The following is a 22,381-nucleotide window of genomic DNA, read 5'->3' as shown; positions in this document are numbered from 1 at the left end:
TAAGTTAACTTAATAACCAAACTCTGAGTTCAATACAGAATATTCATCATGCGATTCAGGATGGGAAAGGGAACTGTATTTCGAAAACGCACAAAATTAATATTCGACAACAAGACCCACTCAGCTGCCGAATATTCTTGAACATTTTTGTATGGTTTATAATGGCGCCGTGGCGGCCATTTTGTTTTGGTGCCATCTATCAAATCTTTTGTTTATTATTCAGTTGTTTATGCCAAATCATCGTGGCACGTTCAAATGATAAAACTTTATTATCAAAATGAGTGTTCTTTAACGTAAAAGCTGCGCGCATTGCCCCCATTTTACAGTAGACGTGGTGGCCCTTCACAAGCGACTCTTTAACGTTTAGTGGCCAAATTTTAGATGATCAGCTAACACCCGAAAGTGTACAGTAGAACCCGAGGTAGTCTATTCCTCGCCGTGCACAAGAACTCACTTCAACTTGGTGAAATTTGCGTCCGGACTTCGGCATACACCCGTAGAAGATCTAAGTGACCCAGGAGCTCAAAAGTAAGGACCATAGAGAACGCCATTTGTTCTCTGACTGGGCTTCGAATCGTTTGGAAGAGGACGCCAATTTGGCTCGAAAAATCATCGTTAGTGACGAGGCGCATTTTTGGATGAATGGATGATACCAACCCACGCGAGGTTCACCAGGTGATTATGCATCCTCAAAAAGTTACCGTTTGGTGTGGATTTTGGGAGGACGGCGTAATTGGTCCATGATTTTTTGAAAACGACCTTAGTGAGATTGTCACCGTCAACATAACGAAGATAAATAATTTCTTATGGCCTAAATGACATAAACCATATGGACCTAGATGACATGTGGTTCCAGCACGACGGCCCTACGTGCCACACAGCAAACGCCAACACATCTACACACAACATCTACCCTTGCTCATTGAAAAGCCCTATATAAAATCCAACTGGACGCGACTACCGCATGTCTTTTTAAAACATAAGGTTGCATGAGGTCTGTGTCTGCACCTTGAATAAGTAAGAACTATTCTACGGACTCAACATACATGGCCATTGCGTCGATTTTTTTTAGACTTAAAGCCCCATGGCCAATTCACACATATGCGACTCTGTATGTCCTTGAATTAATTAATCGTAAAGACACTCAAATAGGCCCTATCTTTCAAGAGGCTCCAAACAAAAAGGTTTTAAATGAAAAGTACTAGTTGGGATGACTTCTTCGAGAAATAACTCGGCTAAGAAACTTTTCTTTCAAATGTTAGTTGTTTCAAAAAAATTTCGTCAAAGTTGAGTTTTGGTAAAGAGTTATATTTATACGTCCTTAGCATTTCCTTTAAAAAAATTTATATTTGGACGAGACAAATATTTACATTAAGAGGGGTTGGGGGTAAATGGGTCCCCTTTTTTTTGCAAATTACTCGCAAACGATAGTTTTCCATATGTCCTCGAAGGCTTGATTCGATAACAAGGATATAAACTAGGTCTTATCTTTCACGTGACTCCAAAATGATTATCAAAAGGTGTTAAATGAAAATTTCTGAATGACTAATCGGGATCACTTCGTCGAAAAATATCTCGGTCAAAAATTGGAACATTTTGATCAAAAATGGAAATGCTACAAACAATTTCCGACAAAACTAAATTTTACTAAAGAAAACTCCCTTAAAAGTAATCTTATACTAGGCCGGAGCAATTCCTTCTTTTTAGAGGGGGAGGTAAAATTGGTCCTTTTTTTGAAAAGTCCTCAAAAACGATGCATTGAAAAAGGGTATCCGATATTTATGATATAATATATATGACCCATTACAATGCAGAGCTCCCGCGACAACACTAGAGGCGCTATCTTTCAAAAGTCTGTCCAATTATAAGCGTCAACATCGACAGACGTAACTTTGAGGTCGTTAAAGACTTCGTCTACCTAGGCTCCGCTATGGACGCAGAAAACAACACCAGTGCTGAGATCAAACGAAGAATTATTCTTGCTTACCACTGTTTTTTTTTGGGCTAAGAAAGCAATTGAGTAGCAAACCCTTTTTTCGAGCTACCAAAGTGCCGCTGTGGTATCCGTGGCATGATGGTTAGTGCGTTGGACTGTCATGCAAGGGGTCTTGGGTTCAATCCCTGCCTGTGCCACCTTAATTTTCTCTTGCGAGGAATTGACAAATCCTTCAAGAGTAATTCTTGTAATGAAAAAGTGCTTTCTCAAACTAGCCGTTTGGATTCGGCCTAAACTTGTAGGTCCCTTCCATTCCTGACAACAGTCCTCGCACACAGGAATGGTTGAGAGTTGTAAGTCACTAGGCCCTATTTCACAACGGTCTGTTGCGCCACCCAATTTAATTTATTTAATTTAAAGTGCCGCTGTATAAGACCCTCATCATCTCCGTCTTGCTATACGGTGCAGAAGCATGGACTATGACAAAAGTTCGCGTGATCTACGGTCCCGTATGCATAGAAGGTGAGTGGAGAAGAAGATGGAACGACAAGCTATACGGACTGAACAGTGACTTAGACTTAGATAGGAGGATAAAAGTCCGACTACTACCAACGGCTATGTCACATATAGCTCCTGCCGGAAAAGTCTTCGAATCCACTTCCAAAGGACAGCCCAATAGAGGAAGACCGCGGATCAGATGGCGCGCGCAAATGAAAAGTAACCTCACCCAACTTCGAGTGCGCAACTGGCGACATCTAGCTTGAGAACGAGCTAGATGGAAAAGTTTATTGAGTGAGACCCTTGCTTACACAATACTAAAGTGCCACCTTATGCAAGTAAGAAAGAAGTCTCATTTCAAAGGTCTTATGACCACTAAAAAGATAGCCAGAAAATCAAAAGCTTTGAGATACCAAATAAATAGGGTTGTTCTTAGATCTTTAAACAAAATGGCCGCAATTTCCTGACGTTATTACTCTGAAACTTGGTTTTTAGAAACACACATTTTAAGAGACAGAATATAAGACAAACAAAATCATCACCCATGCATTTCCGAACGTTTTTCTCCAAATCTATTTATCTGGAGAAACAAAATATTGTTAGCTTTTACAATGCTCACGCTTAACTTTTTTCGAAAAACCTATCGTTTTTGACTAATTTGAAAAATGGGTACTTGACCCCCCTTAACCCTTCCCCCTTATTTTATTTTTCCGTTTAAAATAAAGGGAAGTGTTCTGACGTATAAATGTGAAACTCTTCTACAGAATTCAGTTGTGCCCGAATTATTTTGAAGTGAATGTCAAATTTTCCTCGACAAGTGTCAAATGTAAAAGGATGACACCCAGCTTCAAAAGTGACAACTACCTTTAAAAGTGACAGCTAACTTAACAATACCGCATTTTGACACATAAGGACATGAAGAATAGGTTAGACAAATTTGAGATTTAAACTTTCAATTTCTTAATATCTGCCGAGAACTCTATCGCCTTCGCACCATTTGTCATCTTAACTGTTAAACGCTTAATGTCAAAAAGTATATCACCAAAATATCAACAGTTATTTTATAATTGTCAGAAGATTATATAAAGAAGTGTGTGATATGTGTCACGCTCCTCTATCATCATCGTCAGCGCGTCATTCTCATCATCATCAGCACCACCAACACCAACATCAGCGCCAAAAGCAGCGCAGCCAGCGCCAGCGGTGCCCGGTGGTGCGTTAAGTTGTTGTTTTTGTGTGTTCATTATGTCGTCGTCGTCGTCGTATTCGTCGCAGCTTATATGGCGCAGAGCATTGAACTTTCTTATAGTGAATCGGTCGGTGGTGGTGGTGGTGTAGGGCAGATGCACGCTCGCTCTCTGCGTTTGTTGCATAGAGGTACATTATACTTCGTAGCATGAAAAGACGGCAACATAAAACACTTTGCGGCTCGTGGTTGTGCTGCATTACACTTGTTAGGTGTTTATTATAACATCTCGTGGTGAAGACTTAGCTATATGAGTTTTATGGTGTGGAGCAATCTGTCATCATAGCAATAATATATTATTATTATTTTTATTATTGTTGCATCTCAGATTTATTTGTTTTTCTTTTACTTCATTTTAGGTAGTTTTTATTTTTGTTGTGCCAGACTAAAAGTAATAACAAAATAAGTTATTATATTTTATCTAAAGAATTTATTCTTATCACTCTTATGAACAAATAAATATTTAAACATACACAAGGTTTATCAAGAAAACTAGGTAAGTAAAGTACCTTAACGTGTAGACTGCGCAAGAAATTAAAAAGCGGGAAATTTAATTTAACAATATCAACAACAACAATTACAAAATGTTGCTAATTGAAGGTTGCTCAGTTACCACTTTTTACGCTTATATTACGAGTTTTATTTCTACTTTGAACCTCAAATTGACTTTTTATGTAAAAACTTTGTATTCCAGATTAAAATTTTTTACTTGGAACATTTTTTACATACAACATTTAATATTTCATATTAAAATCATTTTTAAAACGATTCCGTAAAATGTTAAAGCCATTTTAATAGAAAACTCAATTAAATACACAGTGTGAGCACTAGGAAAGGGAGAGAGGGGTTGAAAGGAGGTGTCGGTGCACATTGGTTTTGAATTCCTCAATATTGCAATAGAAAGACAGAGGCATTCCACATTCGCATAGTACGGCTAAAGAACGAATATCTGTACTTGACAGTACGACCGAAGTTGGGCTCGAGAGTATATTGATGAGCATTCCTAGAAGCGCGAGTATTACGGTTGAACTGTTTAAGGGTAAGAATGCAGCTGGCTATTTCTCTAGAGCATAAACCATTAAAATAACGGTAAAAGAGGGTGAGACAAGAAACATTACGACGATGTTCAAGTGACGTAAATGATCTTATGATGGTAATATCACCAATCAATCTAAATGCTCTACGTGCAATACTATCCAATAGGCTTAAGTAAGTTGCAGGAGCACCAGCCCACATATTGGAGTTATACTCAAGCTTTAGACGTATAAAAGTCTTGTAAATAACAGCCAGATCAGAGTTTGAGAAAAACTTCTTGCATCGCCTTAGAAAACCCAAACATCTTGCGGCATTTTTGGCGACATCGCGTATATGATCGTTCCACAAAAGGTGGTTGGTGATACACATACCGAGAATATCGACGTGTTCAGTTTCCTCGATGCAAGTGCCATTTATGGATAATGGCAAGGGGGGTATACTTCGCTTTAACGATACAAGACAGCATTGCATTTTGGAAGCATTACAATGCTGTTTAGGTCGGAATTTAATGAGCTTATCATATTTTCTCGTTGCAGTTCCACATCCGAAGAAGAGGGGTGTGAATCTGAAAACGAATATGAAAAGCTAAGAGTACTATCGTCTGCGAAACAGTGTATTGGATTGGATGTTGCAGACAGGAGATCATTAATAAAAATGAGAAAGAGTGTTGGAGATAAAACAGAGCTCTGGGGGACACCAGCATTTATTTTATGGTTTTCAGACTTTAATTCATCCAATACAACATGTATTGAACGGTTAGAAAGGTAATTACTAATCCAATGAAGCAGGGATTCATGAAAACCGAAAGCACGCATTTTTGATACGAGAGCCTGATGCCAAACCCTATCAAATGCTTTTGAAATATCAAATGCTATAATCTTACTTTCTCCAAAACGATGTAAAGATTTGTTCCACTATTCGGTGAGATGAACCATGAGATAACCAGTGGACCTATTGCTACGAAAGCCGTATTGTCGATCTTTAAGAAGCTTTCGATTTTCGAGATATTTCTTGAGCTGATAATTAATCAGCGTTTCCATGACCTTGGAAAGGAGGGACGTAAGTGCAATCGGTCATCAAGGCGGCTGTAAACGCATCTAAACACCGAGGATCTGGCTTCCACTACCTTTCTGTCATACAGAACCTTTCCAAGTTTTTCGAGAATGTTGTTGAACTTGAATCTTAGTGAAGACGAGTTTTCATCTTGACCAATCAATAAATTTATACCGCAATCGGTTGCCAGGCTCTCCCGCTCCACCATCATTGATCATTTTGGAATTCTTTCATTTTTCAGTATCGAAGAAATTTCTCTACAGCTTCGAAAGAAAGATAACCCCAGACTTGCGTTCCATATAAAAGAATCGACGCTGCTATAGAGCGGAATAACCTTTGCTTTGCACTATGTTCGATGTAATTGTTCTTGATGCATAGCTCCCATACAGCCGAAACCGCTCGTTTTACTTCGGATAATTTTCCGTCCAGGTGCCTCTTCATGTTGAGGTTTAAAGTTATAAGGACCCCAAGGTATTTGCACTCTCGCACAGTTTCCACAGGGAGTCTGCCCCCTTCTCCTCTGAACACCATAATTTTAGATTTTTTTACGTTTACTACTAGATTCCAGTGTATGCAGTTATCTCCTAATCTATTCATCATAAGTTGCATTCCAACCAACGTTTCAGCAAAGAAGACTATATCATTGCATACATAAGCGCAGGAATCGTTGTTTCCCCAAATTGTATTCCACCTCTGACTGTATCCCTTATGTCATTAATGAACAGCACAAAAAGCAAGGCACTTAGAATACAGCCTTGTTTTAGGCCCATTGTCGTTGGAAACTCCTCTGATAGAGCAACTCCATCCCATACACATGCTGTGTTCATATTGTACAACGCTCTCAGAATATTAATAGTGCGCTTCTTGCACAATTGAGTCAAAGGCTGCACGGAAATCAACAAAGAAAGCATATAATTTCTTCTTTTCTTCAAGTAAGTATCAGTAATATTGTAAATAGAAAATATATGGTCTGCTGTCGAGTAATTTTTTCGGAATCCCGCACAATATTCGGACAAAATTTTTCTCTCATTAAGCCATTGCGTTAGTATTCTGTGAATCAGACCGGCAAATAGTTTAGCACTGGTGTAAAGGAAGGAAATCCCCCTGTAGTTTAATGGATCTTCAGGGTTTCCTTTTTTGAGGAGAGGATGCATGATTGATTTTTTAAAGCTGTCGGGAACTGCTGCATGTTCGAAGATTCGGTTAAATTCAATGGTTAACAATGAAATGAAGTCATCTGTTGCATTTTTGAAGAATTCAAAAGAAATACGGTCATTGTCAGAGACTTTATTCACTTTGGAGTTCGATATGACTTCTTGAAATTCCTGAAACTCAAAAGGAGCGTCTAGGAATTCATCCAGGATTAGTGGCTCAGCAAATTCGACCAGTGGTGAAATTATCTCTGAATTGAGGAGGTTTTTGAAGTGGTTTTTTAAACTTGATGCTTGCAAGCCGAAAGCGATGATATTTCTTCCAGCATTTTTCACAGCTCTACAGAAATCGGTAAAACAACGTGCACTATTGATGACCTCTATATTTCTTCTCTCAAAAGCTGCCTTTTTCATGTAACACATTTGTATGGACTCCCTATTTGCCTGTGAGTACAATGCCCTGAATTCTTGCAAGTTGTGTTTTCGAAAAAGCTTTAAAAATCTAAAGGATTTCTGCCTAAATTGAAGGCAATCAAAATAAAACCACTCTTGCTTAAGACTCGTTTTATTTCTTGTCGAAGGACTCAAAGTCCTATATCCACTAGAATATTTGAATTACTGAGTTTTTCGAGTTCTTCACTTAAATCTCTTTGGTAGGTGAGTCTATTTTTGTCTTTCCAGTGTAGTTTTGGGACAAAGTTTAACTGTCTGGCACTATCAGGAATATCCGCTACATGCGTCGTAAAAATGACCTCGAGTGGCATATGGTCGGAGAAAGTCTTGATTCCTATCTTAAAATTGCTTCGAATATTATTCCACACACCAGACTTAAAGCCAATAACAGAAGAAGCTGTACCTCTAATAAAAGTAAACTCTCCTTCGAAATCTCCTGAGCTGCTTCCATTCCATACATGACAGTCGAAGGTATCAGCAAGCTCCAAAATATTTACTCCCTTACTATCGCATACTGCATCCTTAGATTTACGATTTGAATTTAAGTTCGGAACATGCGTACTGATGAAATTATTTTGCTTAGCTAAATTATTGTTATGTCAGAAAAAAATATTCAAGTCTTCAATAACAAGTTAGAAATCGTTTTATATTTTTTTCTGTCAATTCACTACTGACACAAATACTATCTTTGTAATGTTACAAATTAAAACTATTTGACACTTCAACAATAAGTTAAGAAACGTCATTTTTCATAACTTTCTTAGACATTAGGAAACACCAAAGTTAATGATTCCAAAAATTTGTTGACTAACTAAAAAAGAACGTATGTAAAATATGGCCTAGTTTTGTGTTTCTCTTTTTAAGAACTGTCACTTTTAAGGAGTGTTCAGATTCATAATACTATTATATTATATGCTATTTAATTATTAATAAAAAATTGAAAATATATTCTTTAAATTTATTTAAGAAAAGTCTTTTTATGTTTCCATTTAGAAAAAAACTAATTTAGTTTATTCATTTTTAAAAAGAATAGTAATAAATAAAAATCAAGAAAATTGTGGTCATAAGTTTGTAAAATTCTCAAGTAGTGATTGGGACTTAAATATTAAATTTTTATCCCAAAAAGCTCAAATCGCGAATCTTTCCTAACCTTGTTAGAGTAAGATGTTTTTATTCTCAACACAATTTTCTAAAACAACAAGCCTTAACTTGAATATCTGCATGACTGTTTTTGGTGTTCATAAGTAATCAAACATTTTGTACAACTTTCAAGAACTTAAAGGATTTCCACGGTTCTGCAACATAAGTTTTCGTTAAATTATTAATTGTTAATAAATGTTTTGACAGTTTTGTAATACATTAGGAAATATGAGACTATAAGTTCTGTTTATCAATAATACGACTGCAAAACTGTCAAGTGTCAATGGGACTTTAAGCCCGGTACACACTTGTGTCATTTCAACTTGCGGTGACATTGTTGTGTCTAACAGTGCTCACAAATGTATTCAGAGGGGCATAAATGCCTGCGTTAAAGCTACGGTGAAGCTTAAAAATGACTTCTTTAGTTTTATAAACCTCTATTGCTGCAAAAGGTAAACGTTAAAGCAGATTGAATCTTTCGAGAAAAATGCCCGTTTGCTTTGATAATAGCTGCGTAACAGCAACGTGTGTTAAAAAGACTCAAGTGTGCACCAGAGCTTAATATTCACTTCCAGTTCCTTTTTATAATCTATATCATCGAAAATAAAAACAAATTATAGGTTCAAATCTTTGGAGGTCATCTCAATGAAAATTAGAGCTTAATCTGGACTTTCAGGATATTTTTTAAACTTTGACTTAACACACAAATTTAAGCCACATAAAAATTATATCGAAGGAAATCGAAAATACATTTTTTTTATAGGTGTCAAAAATGACAGCAAGCAATTTACTTCATCACACTGGACAGGTTCAGGCAACATAAGGGACTTCATTTGTAGTCAACTTCATTTTTCAAAGGTACATTTTGACAAAGGCAACTAGTAAGTTTTTCAAGTTTCATGAATTTCACATTTAAAACATTACTTCAAAAGTGCCAACTAAATATTGTCTACAAAACAATCCTCAGGCAAGCCACAAGTCCATCACTATTTGTATTTTGTATTGTAAACAATAATATTAGTTATTTCTTTTCCAAATTGACAAGGAACCCTTTAGAAAGCATTAAATGAAGTTGTGCAGAAGCTAAATAATTCTAAGAATAATAAAGTTCAGCTTTTAGTTAAATCAAAAAAAAAAACATCACCTGTTGTCATTTTGACAGAAGTATACTTCACTTGATAGTTAGAGAGATTTTTCTTGACTAACTTTCCAGTTAACTTTCCATTAAAGTTGCCTTAATTGGAAGGTAATTTTTTGGCAGCTGGCCAATCAGATAATAGAAACCTGCACCTAACTTAGAAGTTTGTTATGCAAGCTGAACCTGCCCACTGTAACTCAATTTACAAAATGTCGGTAAATATCCCATGCAACAATTTGAAAGAATACTTCAAAGTAAAAGTTGCGTTTTAATTAAAAACCTCCAAATCCAAATCTTTGGATATCATCTTTTTAATGAACTATTAAATTAGAGCTTAATCTTGCCTTTCCAGATGTTTTTTAAACTTTGACTTTAAACACAAATTCAAAATAATATCGAAGGAAATCGACAATAAATTTGTATCCCAGCTGTCAAAAATGACAGCAAGCAATTTTTCATCACACTGTAACTCAATTTACCGACAAGTAATACAAAATGTCGATAAATATCCTATATAGCAGTTTGAAAGAAGACGTCAAAGTAAAACTTGTCAAGATCATTTAAAAATCGTTGAATATGTAATTTGCTGAATGTTTGTAGATAAATAAAATCCTTGAAAACTTAACAAAAATTCCATCTTGTCTGATAAAGCCTTAACTCTAAGAAGAGTTCTAACCAACCAACTAACTCCTAAACTTTAAACAAAATAATAAGACGTTTGGCTTTAAAGAGAGAATGAAACTTTTTATACTTTGGCTAAGTAGTCAGCTTCATTATAAAAGTCTGCTATTACGCTTTAAAAATGATTTTGAGCTAATGGGACTTCGGAACCATATAGCAAAAAATCTTCAACTCTTCTCTTGCAAGGTGTCAACCGTCTAGGGCCCAACCAATATTTTGGTAATGAACTTAAATGATTAGCAAACGTTGTTCCAGATTAATTCTATTAATGACAGCTGTCAAAAACACCAACTATGAAAAAAGCATTGCCAGGCGTCTACAAAAAAACAGCACCAAACACATTTTTTAAATCACAACTCAAATTTTGTATGGAATCCATAGTTTATAACCTAACGCAGCTTTACCACATTAAAAATTGGAATATAAAGCAAATTTGTATTTAAATTTATCCGAGTTTTTCACATGTCAAAACCCAATTAAGCCGCAAATTAAAATCCTGTTTAATTTAAGTTTAAAATTCGTTTATCACTAATCCATCTATTATTAGGCATTTACACAAAGCATTACCTTCCCGACTTCATATAAATAATTTCAAATTATTTTAAAATAAAACTACACATTTCCACCACAGCAACTAACTATTTTATATACCAAAGCCAACTAAAAACAATCCCTAAACATTCTCACTAATTGATTACGTTTAATAAAATAATTAACATGCATAATGTAAACTTTTCCTACAACCAACTATAGTAAATTTACGCCCATCACATCATACGAGAAGGTTTGTGCATTATATTTACCTATTATCCATCCATGAAATTAACTTTGCTAATAGATGATTGCTCCTCTATAAAAGGTAATTTTAATTCTAACGTTCATCATTTAATCGATAATAATAATAATTATTATTCCGATGTTCAGCGAAATAATTAAAAATAAACAACAACAAAATGTTTGTGTTTTCCAAAGAACCACTTTTAAATTATTATTTTTAAATACACACTACCCTACCGACGAACTACCCTTCTCTCACCATTTTTGTTTTACGTCTTTAAAAAAAACACCCATTTAACTATAAATTTAGCGAAAAAAAAAACTCACCGTTTTGCAGCGCCTTGTGTAATCCTCTTGGTGTGCGGTGATGCTAATCCACTTGAACAATTACTGTTTCCAACCGCTGGCGAGTTATCCTGTAACGGTGTTGACACTTTACTTGCACTTGCACTATTTCCATTTCCACCAACACCAACACCACCACCACCTGCACTATTAATGCCACTTGGAGGCGAACGCCTCAAAACACCGGTGGAAACTTTTGATTTCACTTCACTATAGTTTTTCTTCACTTGCATTTTGTTTACCGCTATTTTACTCATAACCGCGTCCCACTTATTGGGCGAAATTTTCCGTAATGTCGGCGAACCGGAACAGGAACCGGATCCTGCTAGAGCAACCGTACTACCGGTACGCGACGCAACCGTCAATCCGTTATTCTTACTCGGCGTATTGTTTTCTTGATGTTGTTGTTGTTGTTGATGATGATTATTGGCGCCAAGAGGCTGCGACGACGAAGACGGCGGTGATCGTTGTTTCGTTGTGCTGTTGACGGTAGTGTTGGCCCTTACCGGCATTTCACAACCATTATTTCTACTCACGACGGCGACGCTTTTATTAAAAACCGATGCACTTGATTTTGCTGATGCTAAGTGTTGAGATGGCCTTTCGCCTAGGAGTACCGATGAATTCGCCGTAGATCGATAATTCTTGGCGTCATTTTTCGCACTCGCGCTACACAATGACGAGAGTGATGCGTGCTTTCGCGGCGGACTCACCTTCTTCACTGTCGAGTTGATTGTGTTGTTGTGGATCGTATGATCGTTGGCGCCTTTGTTGCGAGGTGAAGCTTTTGTAGTAGTGTCGCTGCAGAGAGCTTCATTGGACGAGGCCACAGAGCTTTTGTTGGTTTCGCTAACCGCACACGAGTTCCTCTTTGAGTTGGAGTTGTTGTTCGTGGTTGGGTTATAATCTGTGGTCATGCTAATGCGATCACTGCTGCTGAAGCTACTTTGGATGGTGGACGATGTCTGGCTGTCGGTGAGCATGTTGTTCCACTGACCTTGACTCAGTGGCGATGCGGAACGGAATTCACTTTCGATTACTGGTTGTGGTTGTTGTTGTTGTTGTTGTAGTTGCTGCTGTTGAGATATCTGTTGAGAATCGCTGCTTTGGTTTTTATTACTCTTGACGGTATCCGTGGAGCCATCGTCTGGCGACATGTCGATGTCACCACGCATCTGGGAAATGTCTTCGTCACATCTATTTTCGACGTCGGTGAAGATGCCGCTGGACTCCATGCACGAGTCATCCATCTGTTCGGGCTGTTCTGATATGAAGACGCTCGCAGAGGGCTGCAACATTGGCCCATACAATTGGCCATCTATCACTTGAGCTCGACGATCACCGCGGTGGAACACATCATCGGCATCGCTTTCGGTAAAAAAGTCTGAGTCAGTCATTGGATCTTGTCGGCGAATCGGTATATTCGGATGATTGTGGTTGAACGAGGGCTGTCGGCTGACTTGGGCCGGCTTTCTGTGGGGCCCGTTGGAGGGTGAATGGTCGCCGGCACCTCGCGACGCTGGCCTTGACATCTCCCCATCGCCTTGATAGCCCGTGTCCAGGCTAGTGACACTTGTCACACTGGTTATAAAGCTGGTGGAGATTTTCGAGACGTTCGACTTGGTCATCTGGTCGGTCTTGGATTCGGTATCGGTTTGAGAGATCTCATTGTAGGTATTTGTGTTGCTCTGTTGCTGCTGCTGCTGGTGGGTCTTTGTCATTTCGATCACGACATGCTCCACATCGGTCTTCACCTCAACCGGATCGAGTGGAAGGTCCTCTGGCGACGGTGTCTGATCGATACGCATCTGGTGGAATGCCATTTTCGGATTCATTCCCAATGGCAGATCCAAGTTCGTTGTTGTGGTGGTCGAATCGAGGAACTCTTTCATCTGATCTGGAGTCAAAATTCCCAAACTCTCATCCATCTCGAAGGAATTCTGCTTCTTTAACGGTGGTGTTCCTGCTGCTGTGCCCATGGCTGACTGAATGGTTGACGATAATGATACATCACACAGTTCGATCGAGCAATCGAGGGTGGATTCTGTGAGATCCAAGCCGAACGAAAATCTCGGCTTGTGATGTTTCAATTCCTGCATAGCTTGAGAAGGTGGGTTATCTAATAGTAATTCCTGACTGCCCCGGTCCACCTCCATAGCTTCACTGCTCGGCGATTGGCCATTGTCCTCGCGTCGTGACATATACAAGAGATTTGTATTGTTCTTGACATTCTCCTCACAGGGGGAACCCATCAAATCCCGAGTTATGTTCATAAAAAGGTGTTTCGCTGGCGGCGAAACCGTATTCGTTGTGAGGTCAAGCAAACGCTCTGTGTTCATGGTCGAATTGAGCACCAGCTTCATGTTGGTTTTATCCGGGGCCAACGGCAGTGTGTCCTCCATTGTAAGATTGACAAGATTCTTATAGGACGAATCATTGGAGCCCTTAGGTCGCAGGGTCGCGTCTGGATCCAACGACGGGATGTCTATATCCAGCAGGTTCTCACAGCTTTGCAGGTCAATTAGGTTCTTGCATTTCTCGATGGTCATAGTTCCATCTTTCCGCGCGGAGGCTTCTTCTTCTTCACTTGGCGAGAAGATCGTGTGAGTAAGGTTTCTCGTGAGATTAGCATCCAAGTTCTGAGGCTTAAAATGCGTCTCATCTAGTTGCATTGGACATGTGCTCGGTGTTGTATGGCGGAACGTCATACCAAGTGCTTTTTCTAAGGTTTGAGTGCTGTTGAGGTTCCGTGTTCGATACTGGCTAATCGTGCTATCTGTGGGCCTGGGAGTACCAGTGGTGTTCGATTTATCTAGAGTCTGAGTTCTGCACAAATACTGACCACTGTCAACAGTGATGCTCTCCTCGAGTGCTGCCCTAGCTCTACTGCCATCGAGGGAATGCGTCATATAGAGATCCATCAATGGCGTCGCTGTTGGCTGCGGAACCATAGAACTTTGAGCCATTTTTATGACATCACTCTCCCCTTCTTCTCGAACAAATGTGTCTGACCGTGTCAGCTGCTTGGGCGCAATAGGTATTGATTCCGAGGCCGATGGGGTTTTTATGCGACTCATCATCATCTTGGTGCCAGGAATCGGAGTTGGCGGAGTGAATTTTCTCGTCATTGTCTCAATGTGTGGAGCTGACTTCTCGGGCTTGGTGAGGAACTTCCGGACCGCTGTTGCTGTTCGCTTGCCCATTATACTTGCCGCCTCACTTATCCTATCACCAGAAAGGGATTTCTTCAAGGATGTCATAGCCAGCGTTGGGGGACGAAGCCCTGTGAAAGATGTTGGACGTCGGATTTGAATTGCCTGCGTTCGAATCGAACCGGGCAGGGGAATTTTTGTGACACCATCTAACCGGGGTATTCTCGATTGTGCTGAATCCTGAAATGGAAAAAATAGATTACTATTTACTATAACACTCTTCGCTTTAAGGGAGAGGGCTTAAAGTTTGGGAAAATATAAGAAAACGAACGACCCCATTATGATATGAACTACCCCACATTAGTCACGTTAAGCATGGAGTAGTGCTTTTATATTGCCATTTATCTCCCTCTGTGCGGAGAGTAGACTTCTGAATCCTTACGAAAGGAACCCCTTTTCTTTTTTGGTTGTGGAAATGGGCAGAAATAAATTCGATAAATTATATTGTGCAAAAGGATATAGGAGGATGTTAGGGTGTTGGGATTTTTGTGTGTTCTTATTTTTGTATCTTGGAATGGAAGTTTTCTACGTGTCGGTCATTTAGAATCTGAACAAACTGTTTTTGGATGGAAGCAGTATATTTATCTAAACGAGAAGTAGAAAACGATATCTTTTCACATTTTCTCAGATTGCATAAGGAAGAAGGACATACTTTTTGGGAGAGTAATTGAAATAAGGCATTTTCAGATTTGTTGTTTTTTTTAGAAGAGACTGGAATGGGGTATAGTGGAATTACAGGAAGTAATAACTGTGGCGCCAGAGATGACCTAATTTGTATCTTTTTGCTAAGGCAGCATTTATTTCTAGGATTTGGGAAGGTTTCCATTTTTTTGGGATTTATAGTTGAAGAATTTGAGACAAAAACGTCTTCAACTTTTAATTTTGAGATTAATTAAATCTGTCAGCTTACAAAATAAAGTATTTACGAGTCTTGAAAAAAAGTTTGCTTTTGTAGGAAGAAGGGAATTTTTCAATATAGTTTAACCAAAAAAAGGTTGGGATCAAAATCACAGTAATAACTTCCCATTACTGTCCTTAAAAATGTATAAATTATATTTTTTTCTTCAACTTAGTAGTATTTTAGACAGTATTTTTTCTATTACGTTGACAAATTACCGTCAATTGGATGTTTAAAAATATTTTACCAAATGTAGAAAATAGTTTTTTTCAAAATATGAAATAAGGTTGAAGTTAATATTTTTCTTTGTTTACAATATTTGATTAGAGAATCAACATTTATCGATTTTTAATTTATCGTTGCCGGTTTTTATTTTTGCAAAAAAAATGTAAATGCATTTTGCTAAAAATTACACCAGCGACCAAAAAAAGCCGACGGAAAACTATATTTCCAGTAATCACAAAAATTACATCAAATGTTGACAACAATATGATCTATATAATAAAATAAGTAAGTAGGAAATTTTTTTTATTTCTTCAAGATATTTGAGTTTAAAATCGACTTCTAAAAAGTTTTTTGTTGGATTTTATTTTTTAAACTGGAAATAATTAGATTTTTCTTAAAAGTTCATAAAATATTGAAATTATATTATATAGGAGATAAAATAAGCTAAAAGCTATTATTTCTTCTCAAGACTTTTGAGTCAAAAATCAATTTTTAGTAGTTTTTTTGGAGGTAAGAACATTGTGAAATTTTAACCAAATGTTGACAACAATATTTTCTTTTAGATGAAATAAAGTTTAAATAAATATTTAACCTTTTTTTCTAACATTCAGTTGAATCGAACATTTTTGGAAATATTTTTGTTGGTTTAAATTTTGTTTATAAAAAAACTGTATTTTATTTTCTAAAAATATCACAAAGTATTAACAATATTGTGTATAACATCATTAGTTTGAAGTCAATATCATTTCTTTTTCTCAAGATATTTTAATGGAAAATCGGTTTTAACAATTTGCTGGAGTGGCCAAATATTTTGTCTTCGGTATTTAGTCTTTGAATTTTTGAGTTTTTGATAAGGTCGTAAAAATATGAAGTAATAGTTCCTTTTTACTTTTGACAACTAGAAACTATATGGAAAGTATTGCATTTGTAAAAAAATTCAATTTCGAGATTTTAATCAAACATAAAATTACGATGGTAGAGACGTCGAAAATTGTAGGTCTCCTGATTCAGTCCGTGTATGTGACTTTATACTTGTAAATTGAAGCGTTTTTAATTTTTTAAATATATCAATAGTCCATCCTCCGCCCTTCTCATAGGAAGTTATTGTAATGGATCCGATTTTTTAAATTGAAAATTTTGACATTTCTGGACGGTTCAATGTCCCTAGAGTCGAAATAAAAGTTTTTTAGAAAGATGTCTGTGCGTGCGTGTGTACGAACGTTCGTGACGTTTTTTCGTCGTCCATAGCTCTAAAACCATCGGAGTTATCGACTTCAAATACATTTTGCTATACAGATAATAAGGCACAAAATTATATAGTATATTGTATCGTGAAACAAATATATTTTTAGAAAAAATCCAACTAACGGTTATTTTTATAAATCAAAAATACTTTTAAAACAAATTTGTCACCTCGAAAATTTTACGAATACAAAATGATTTTATCTCCAAAACAATCGAATTGACAGTTTTTTATAAAAAATAAAAACCTAAAAAAACATTACTCAAAATTAATAAAAATTGAATTTCGACGCAAATATCTTTTTAAAACCTTGAGATATTTGAGGCTTTAAACTACTTTTATCTTTAAAAACATATTTTTTCAACACTCATTAAGATTTTAGGAAAAATAAAATTGACATTTTTTTTACAAAAAATAAAAACTCAAAAGAAAATTTAACAAGAGTTGGTAAAAATGGATTTTCGACTTGAATATCTTTTCAAAACTTTGAGATTATGGCTTCCAACTAATTTTGATTTATAAGAAATATTGAATTCAACATTCGGTAAAATTTTGAAAAAATCGAATGGACAGTTTTTTTTACAAAAAAATAAAAACCTTAACAAAATTAATTAATAAAAGTTGGAAAAATTGAATTTTCGGTTAAAATATCTTTTCAAAACTTTGGGATTTTGGCTTTAAACTTCTTTTATCTTTTAAAAAATATTGTTGTCAACACTTAGTTAAATTTTAAGAAAAATCGAATTTACATTTTTTTTTTTTTTAAATAAAAACCTAAAAAAACATTATTCAAATTTATTACAAAATGAATTTCGACTCAAACATCTTTTAAAACTTTGAGATTATTTTATCTTATAATAAAATATTGTTTTTTAACTTTTGATAAAAATGGAATTGTTAGTTTTCCCAAAAAAATAAAAAACTTAAAAAAAAAATTCAACAAAAGTGGGTAAAAAGTGATTTTCGGTTCAAGTATTTTTTCAAAAAATTAAGATTATGGCTTCCAACTGATTTGTAATTATAAGAAATATAGGTTGTAACATTCGCAACAATTTTGACCAAATCCGAGTGTACAGTTTTTTACAAAAAATAAAAACCTAAACAAAAAAATTAATAAAAGTTAGTAAAAATGGATTTTCGACTGAAATATCTTTTCAAAACTTTGAGATATTGGATTCAATCTATTTTTGTCTTTTAAGCAGTATTACTGTTAACATTCAGTAAGATTTTGAGAAAAATGTGATTGACAGTTTTCTTACAAAAAATAAAAACTTAAAAAAAAATTTAAGAAAAGTTGGTAAAAAGTTGTTTTCGACTCATATATCTATTCAAAACTTTGAGATTGTGGCTTCGAACTAATTTTAGCTTATAAGAAATATTGAATTTAACAAGCCCAAAAATTTTAAGAAAAATCGAGTTGACAGCATTTTTACAAAAAATACGAAGCTAAACAAAAATATTAATAAAGTTCTGTAAAATTTGATTTTCGGATCAAATATCTTTTCAAAACTTTGAGATATTGGTTTTAAACTACTTTTATGTTTTAAAAAATATTATTGTCAATTTTTAGTAAAATTTTTAGAAAAATCAAAGTAATATTTTTTTTACAAAAAATAAAAACTAACAAAAAAACAATGCTAAAACTTAGTAAAAATTTACTTTCGACTCAAATAGCTTTTCAAAAAAAAGAGGGTGGGATGCGACCCACACTGATAACTTCCCATCCCGTCTGTCGATTTGTCTTGCTTAAAAGTTTGTCTATATGTTTTTTTATAAAATTTTCGCACTTTTTTTGTAGATTTTATTTTTTAATTCCTGAATATTGAAAACAATATTTTCTGTGAAATAAAATAAGTTTGAAGCCAATATTTTTAATTTTTGAAAAGCTATTTGAGCCGAAAGTAAATTTTTACCAAGTTTTAGTATTGTTTTTTTTAGAGTTTTATATTTTGTAAAAAAAATGTCAATTCGAATTTTTTAAAAATTTAACCAAATGTTGAAAACAATATTTCTTATAAGATAAAATTAGTTTGAAGCCAATTTTTCAAATTTTTGAAGAGATATTTGAGTCGAAAATCAATTTCTACCAACTTTTATACATTTTTTTAGGTTTTTATTTTTTGTAAAAAAAACTGTCAATTTGATTTTTCTCAAAATTTGTCCTTATGTTGAAAACAATTTTTTTTATAAGAAAAAATTAGTAAGAACCTATTATCTTAAAGTTTTTAAAAGATATTTGAGTCGAAAATCATTTTTTACGAACTTTTGTTAATATTTTTTTCGGTTTTTAAATTTTTGTACAAAAACTGTCAAATCGATTTTTTTCAAACTTTAACTGAATGCTGACAACAAGATTTTTTGAAAGATAAAAGTAAATTAAAGCCAAAATCTCAAAGTTTTGAAAAGATATTTGAGTCGAAAATCAATTTTTACCAACTTTTCTTAATTTTTTTTTACGTTTTTATTTTTTGTAAGAAAACTGTCAATTACATTTTTCTCAAAATCTTACTGAATGTTGACAGTAATATTGCTTAAAAGACAAAAATAGATTGAATCCAATAAAACTGTCAATTAAATTTTTCTCAAATTTTTTAGATGTCAAAACCATTATTCTTCGTTGCGCACAATTGTTTTAGAGATGAAATCATATTTCAGTCTTAAAATTTTGGAGGTGACAATTTTTTATTTTCAGTTTTATTGATTTATAAAAAAACCGTTATATTGATTTTTTTCAAAAAATATACATATTTGGTATCATGTAACAATATATTATATAAAATTTAATTCAAGTCTCTAGCGTTTTTGGTTCGTAAGATATTTAGGGTTAACCAAAATTTTTATCTTTTTTTCAAACTGCTATGGTGAAAAAACCACCCACGCAATTTTCTTGAGAGCCCTTTCTGCATCTTTCTGCCTTATTATTTGTATAACAAAATTTATTTGAAGTCGATATCTCTTCTGGTTCTTGAGCTATGGACGACGAAAAAAACGTCGCGAACGTACGGACGTACAAACGTACGTACACACGCACGCACAGACATCTTTCTAAAAATCTTTTATTTCGACTCTAGGGACCTTGAAACGTCGAGAAATGTCAAAATTTTCAATTTGACAAATCGGACCCATTACAATAACTTCCTATGGGAAGTTAATAAAAAATATTGTTTCAAACTTTTATTTCACAAAAAATATTGTTTTCGATATTTACCAAAATATTAAATTTAATTAAAAGAAATTATAATATATATAATAATATTAAATTTTTTGAGTAATTGTATATCTTAAAAATCGGTCATCATTTTTAACAAAATTAAAATGTGAAGCGTTTATTAAACGTTTTAAATAACTGCATACCAAACATATTTTTAAATTAAAATTTAAAAAAATTATAAATAAAGATTTAATCTAAAAACAACCGCTCTAACGATTTTCAAATAAAAATTTTGAAAAATCAAGGTTGTTTTGAGAAATCAAATGGCATTTAAATGTTCAAAACAAAAATTTTTTGCTCTTACGTTTTAAAATAAAGTCAATATTTAAAAAAATACTCATGGGATACATGAACAAATTTATGAGACCTGCCTTGCATTTTTTTTAAGACGAAAGAAGGTTTGAGTCAATATTTTACTTTTTTTTCTGGGCAATTAAAATTTCAAACAAAAAAATTGTTTATTAAATTTTTATCTGTAAAACAAAATTTATTCAAAGTTACTGTTTCAACGAGTTCTTGAGATTAAGCTGACGAAAAAAGGTAGCTTAAAATCTCTCAAAGAAACAAAGATTTATTTTCTTATGTATTTGAAATTTTGAGAACTGTCAGCATTCGAAATTTTACATACTTGACCGATTACAATAACTTCTAATAGGAAGTCAAAAAATAAGAAGCTAGGATGCCACCCACACCGATAGCTTTCAATTTGTTCCAATCTGTAGATTTGTATAAGACTAAAAAAAAGTTGAATCGAAACAATTTTTTATTAATTTGTTTGATGTTTTTGTAGGTTTTCGTGTTTTGTAAAAAAAAATGTCAATTGAATTGTTCTAAAAAATTAACAAAAAGTTAGCAAACATATTTTCCACATGGTGAAAAAAGTTTCAATTCAATATCTGTTTTCGTTGCTGACATTTTTGTCGAAAGCCAATTTTTATCAAATTTAGTAGATATTTGATTAGGAAATCAATTTTTACAATTTTTTTGTAGATTTTGTATAAAAACAAGTACCTAACCGTTAAATTTTTTTTCTAATTTTTAAAATTGTTAAAAACAATGTTTTCCATAAGATCAAACTAGTTTGAAGGCAACATCTTTTATTGTTACCGAGATATTCAAAACGAAAATGAATTTTTACAAACTTTTAGTAGTGTATTTTTTTTATTTCTCTCAAGATCTTACAATAAGTCCAAATTTTGTTCGTGGATGCATTAAAGTATCACGTAAATCTCTCATCTCAAATTATTGGTTCAAAAGATTTTTAATCTAGCAAATTTGTCACTTTATTAAATTGTTAGGTATAATAAAAAACACCCACTTTGAAAGTCCTTTCTACATCATTATTTCCAAAATTCTTTAAACTTTATTTTTCTTACATTTAACAAAACGAATTAATTTTTTAAACTTACTTACTTAAGAAATTTAGTTTTTAAAATAAATTTAAGCAACATTTGTACACAAAAAAGATTTCCACAAATTCGTTTTGATTCCGAGCTTTTACCACAATTTCTTGAAATATCGTTTATTTTTAGGATTTATTTAAATTGAAATTTTTTTGAAGTTTTCAATAAATAAATAATCCGTATTTTTTCAACCCCGGAGTACAAAAAAAAATAAAAATAACTCTTCAAAAGCGCATTGAGCTAGAATGTCACAACACAACGTTATTAAGAAACGTGCACCTAAAAACTAAAGCTTCACCGGATACAACGACATGTTTGTATGGAATCCATTGATTTTTAGTAACATATGCCAAATTGTCATGATTTTTTTTTATTTTCAAAGGATTTTGTTTTTGTACTTTTTCACCTGTTTTACGTGAGGTGAAAGGGTTTAGACTTTTGACAAAATTTATTGAGAATCAGAAAAAAAAAAAACAATATATGTATGTGATCCCTTTGACAACTAAAAATATATAGTTCCTATTTTTTCTACCGCATCAGAAAAAAAAAATAATGTCCTTGTTATGTTTTTATATCAAGTCACGCACATTCAATTCAAACAAAATGATTGCTAGTTCAACTTTATCTATATCCAACAATTTGACAAATCGCAAAACAGTGTATCTTTAAATAGACCAAGAAAATAAAATAAAAAATAAAACCTCCTACGATAAACTAGATAGATGTGGGTATGTCC

At 34.2% G+C, this 22,381-nt stretch overlaps 1 protein-coding gene across 4 annotated transcripts in view; it reads right to left on the bottom strand.

The window, feature by feature from the left end:
• LOC129949753 (mucin-2) overlaps positions 1-22,381 on the bottom strand; it is a 354,544-nt gene that overhangs the window by 259,954 nt on the left and 72,209 nt on the right. For 3 of the 4 annotated variants that reach the window (XM_056061389.1, XM_056061391.1, XM_056061390.1), the window contains exon 3: positions 11,436-14,845. In XM_056061389.1, the coding sequence (XP_055917364.1) occupies positions 11,436-14,845 (3,410 nt within the window). Of the gene's footprint in view, positions 1-11,435; positions 14,846-21,655; positions 21,849-22,381 lie in introns of those variants that run through there. The other variant, XM_056061392.1, reaches the window with a different exon arrangement.

The sequence above is a fragment of the Eupeodes corollae genome, chromosome 3 (genome assembly GCF_945859685.1).
Source record: "Eupeodes corollae chromosome 3, idEupCoro1.1, whole genome shotgun sequence".
NCBI lineage: Eukaryota > Metazoa > Arthropoda > Insecta > Diptera > Syrphidae > Eupeodes > Eupeodes corollae.
Note: the sequence above shows the minus strand (reverse complement) of the source record. Positions and strands in the feature narration are given on the sequence as shown.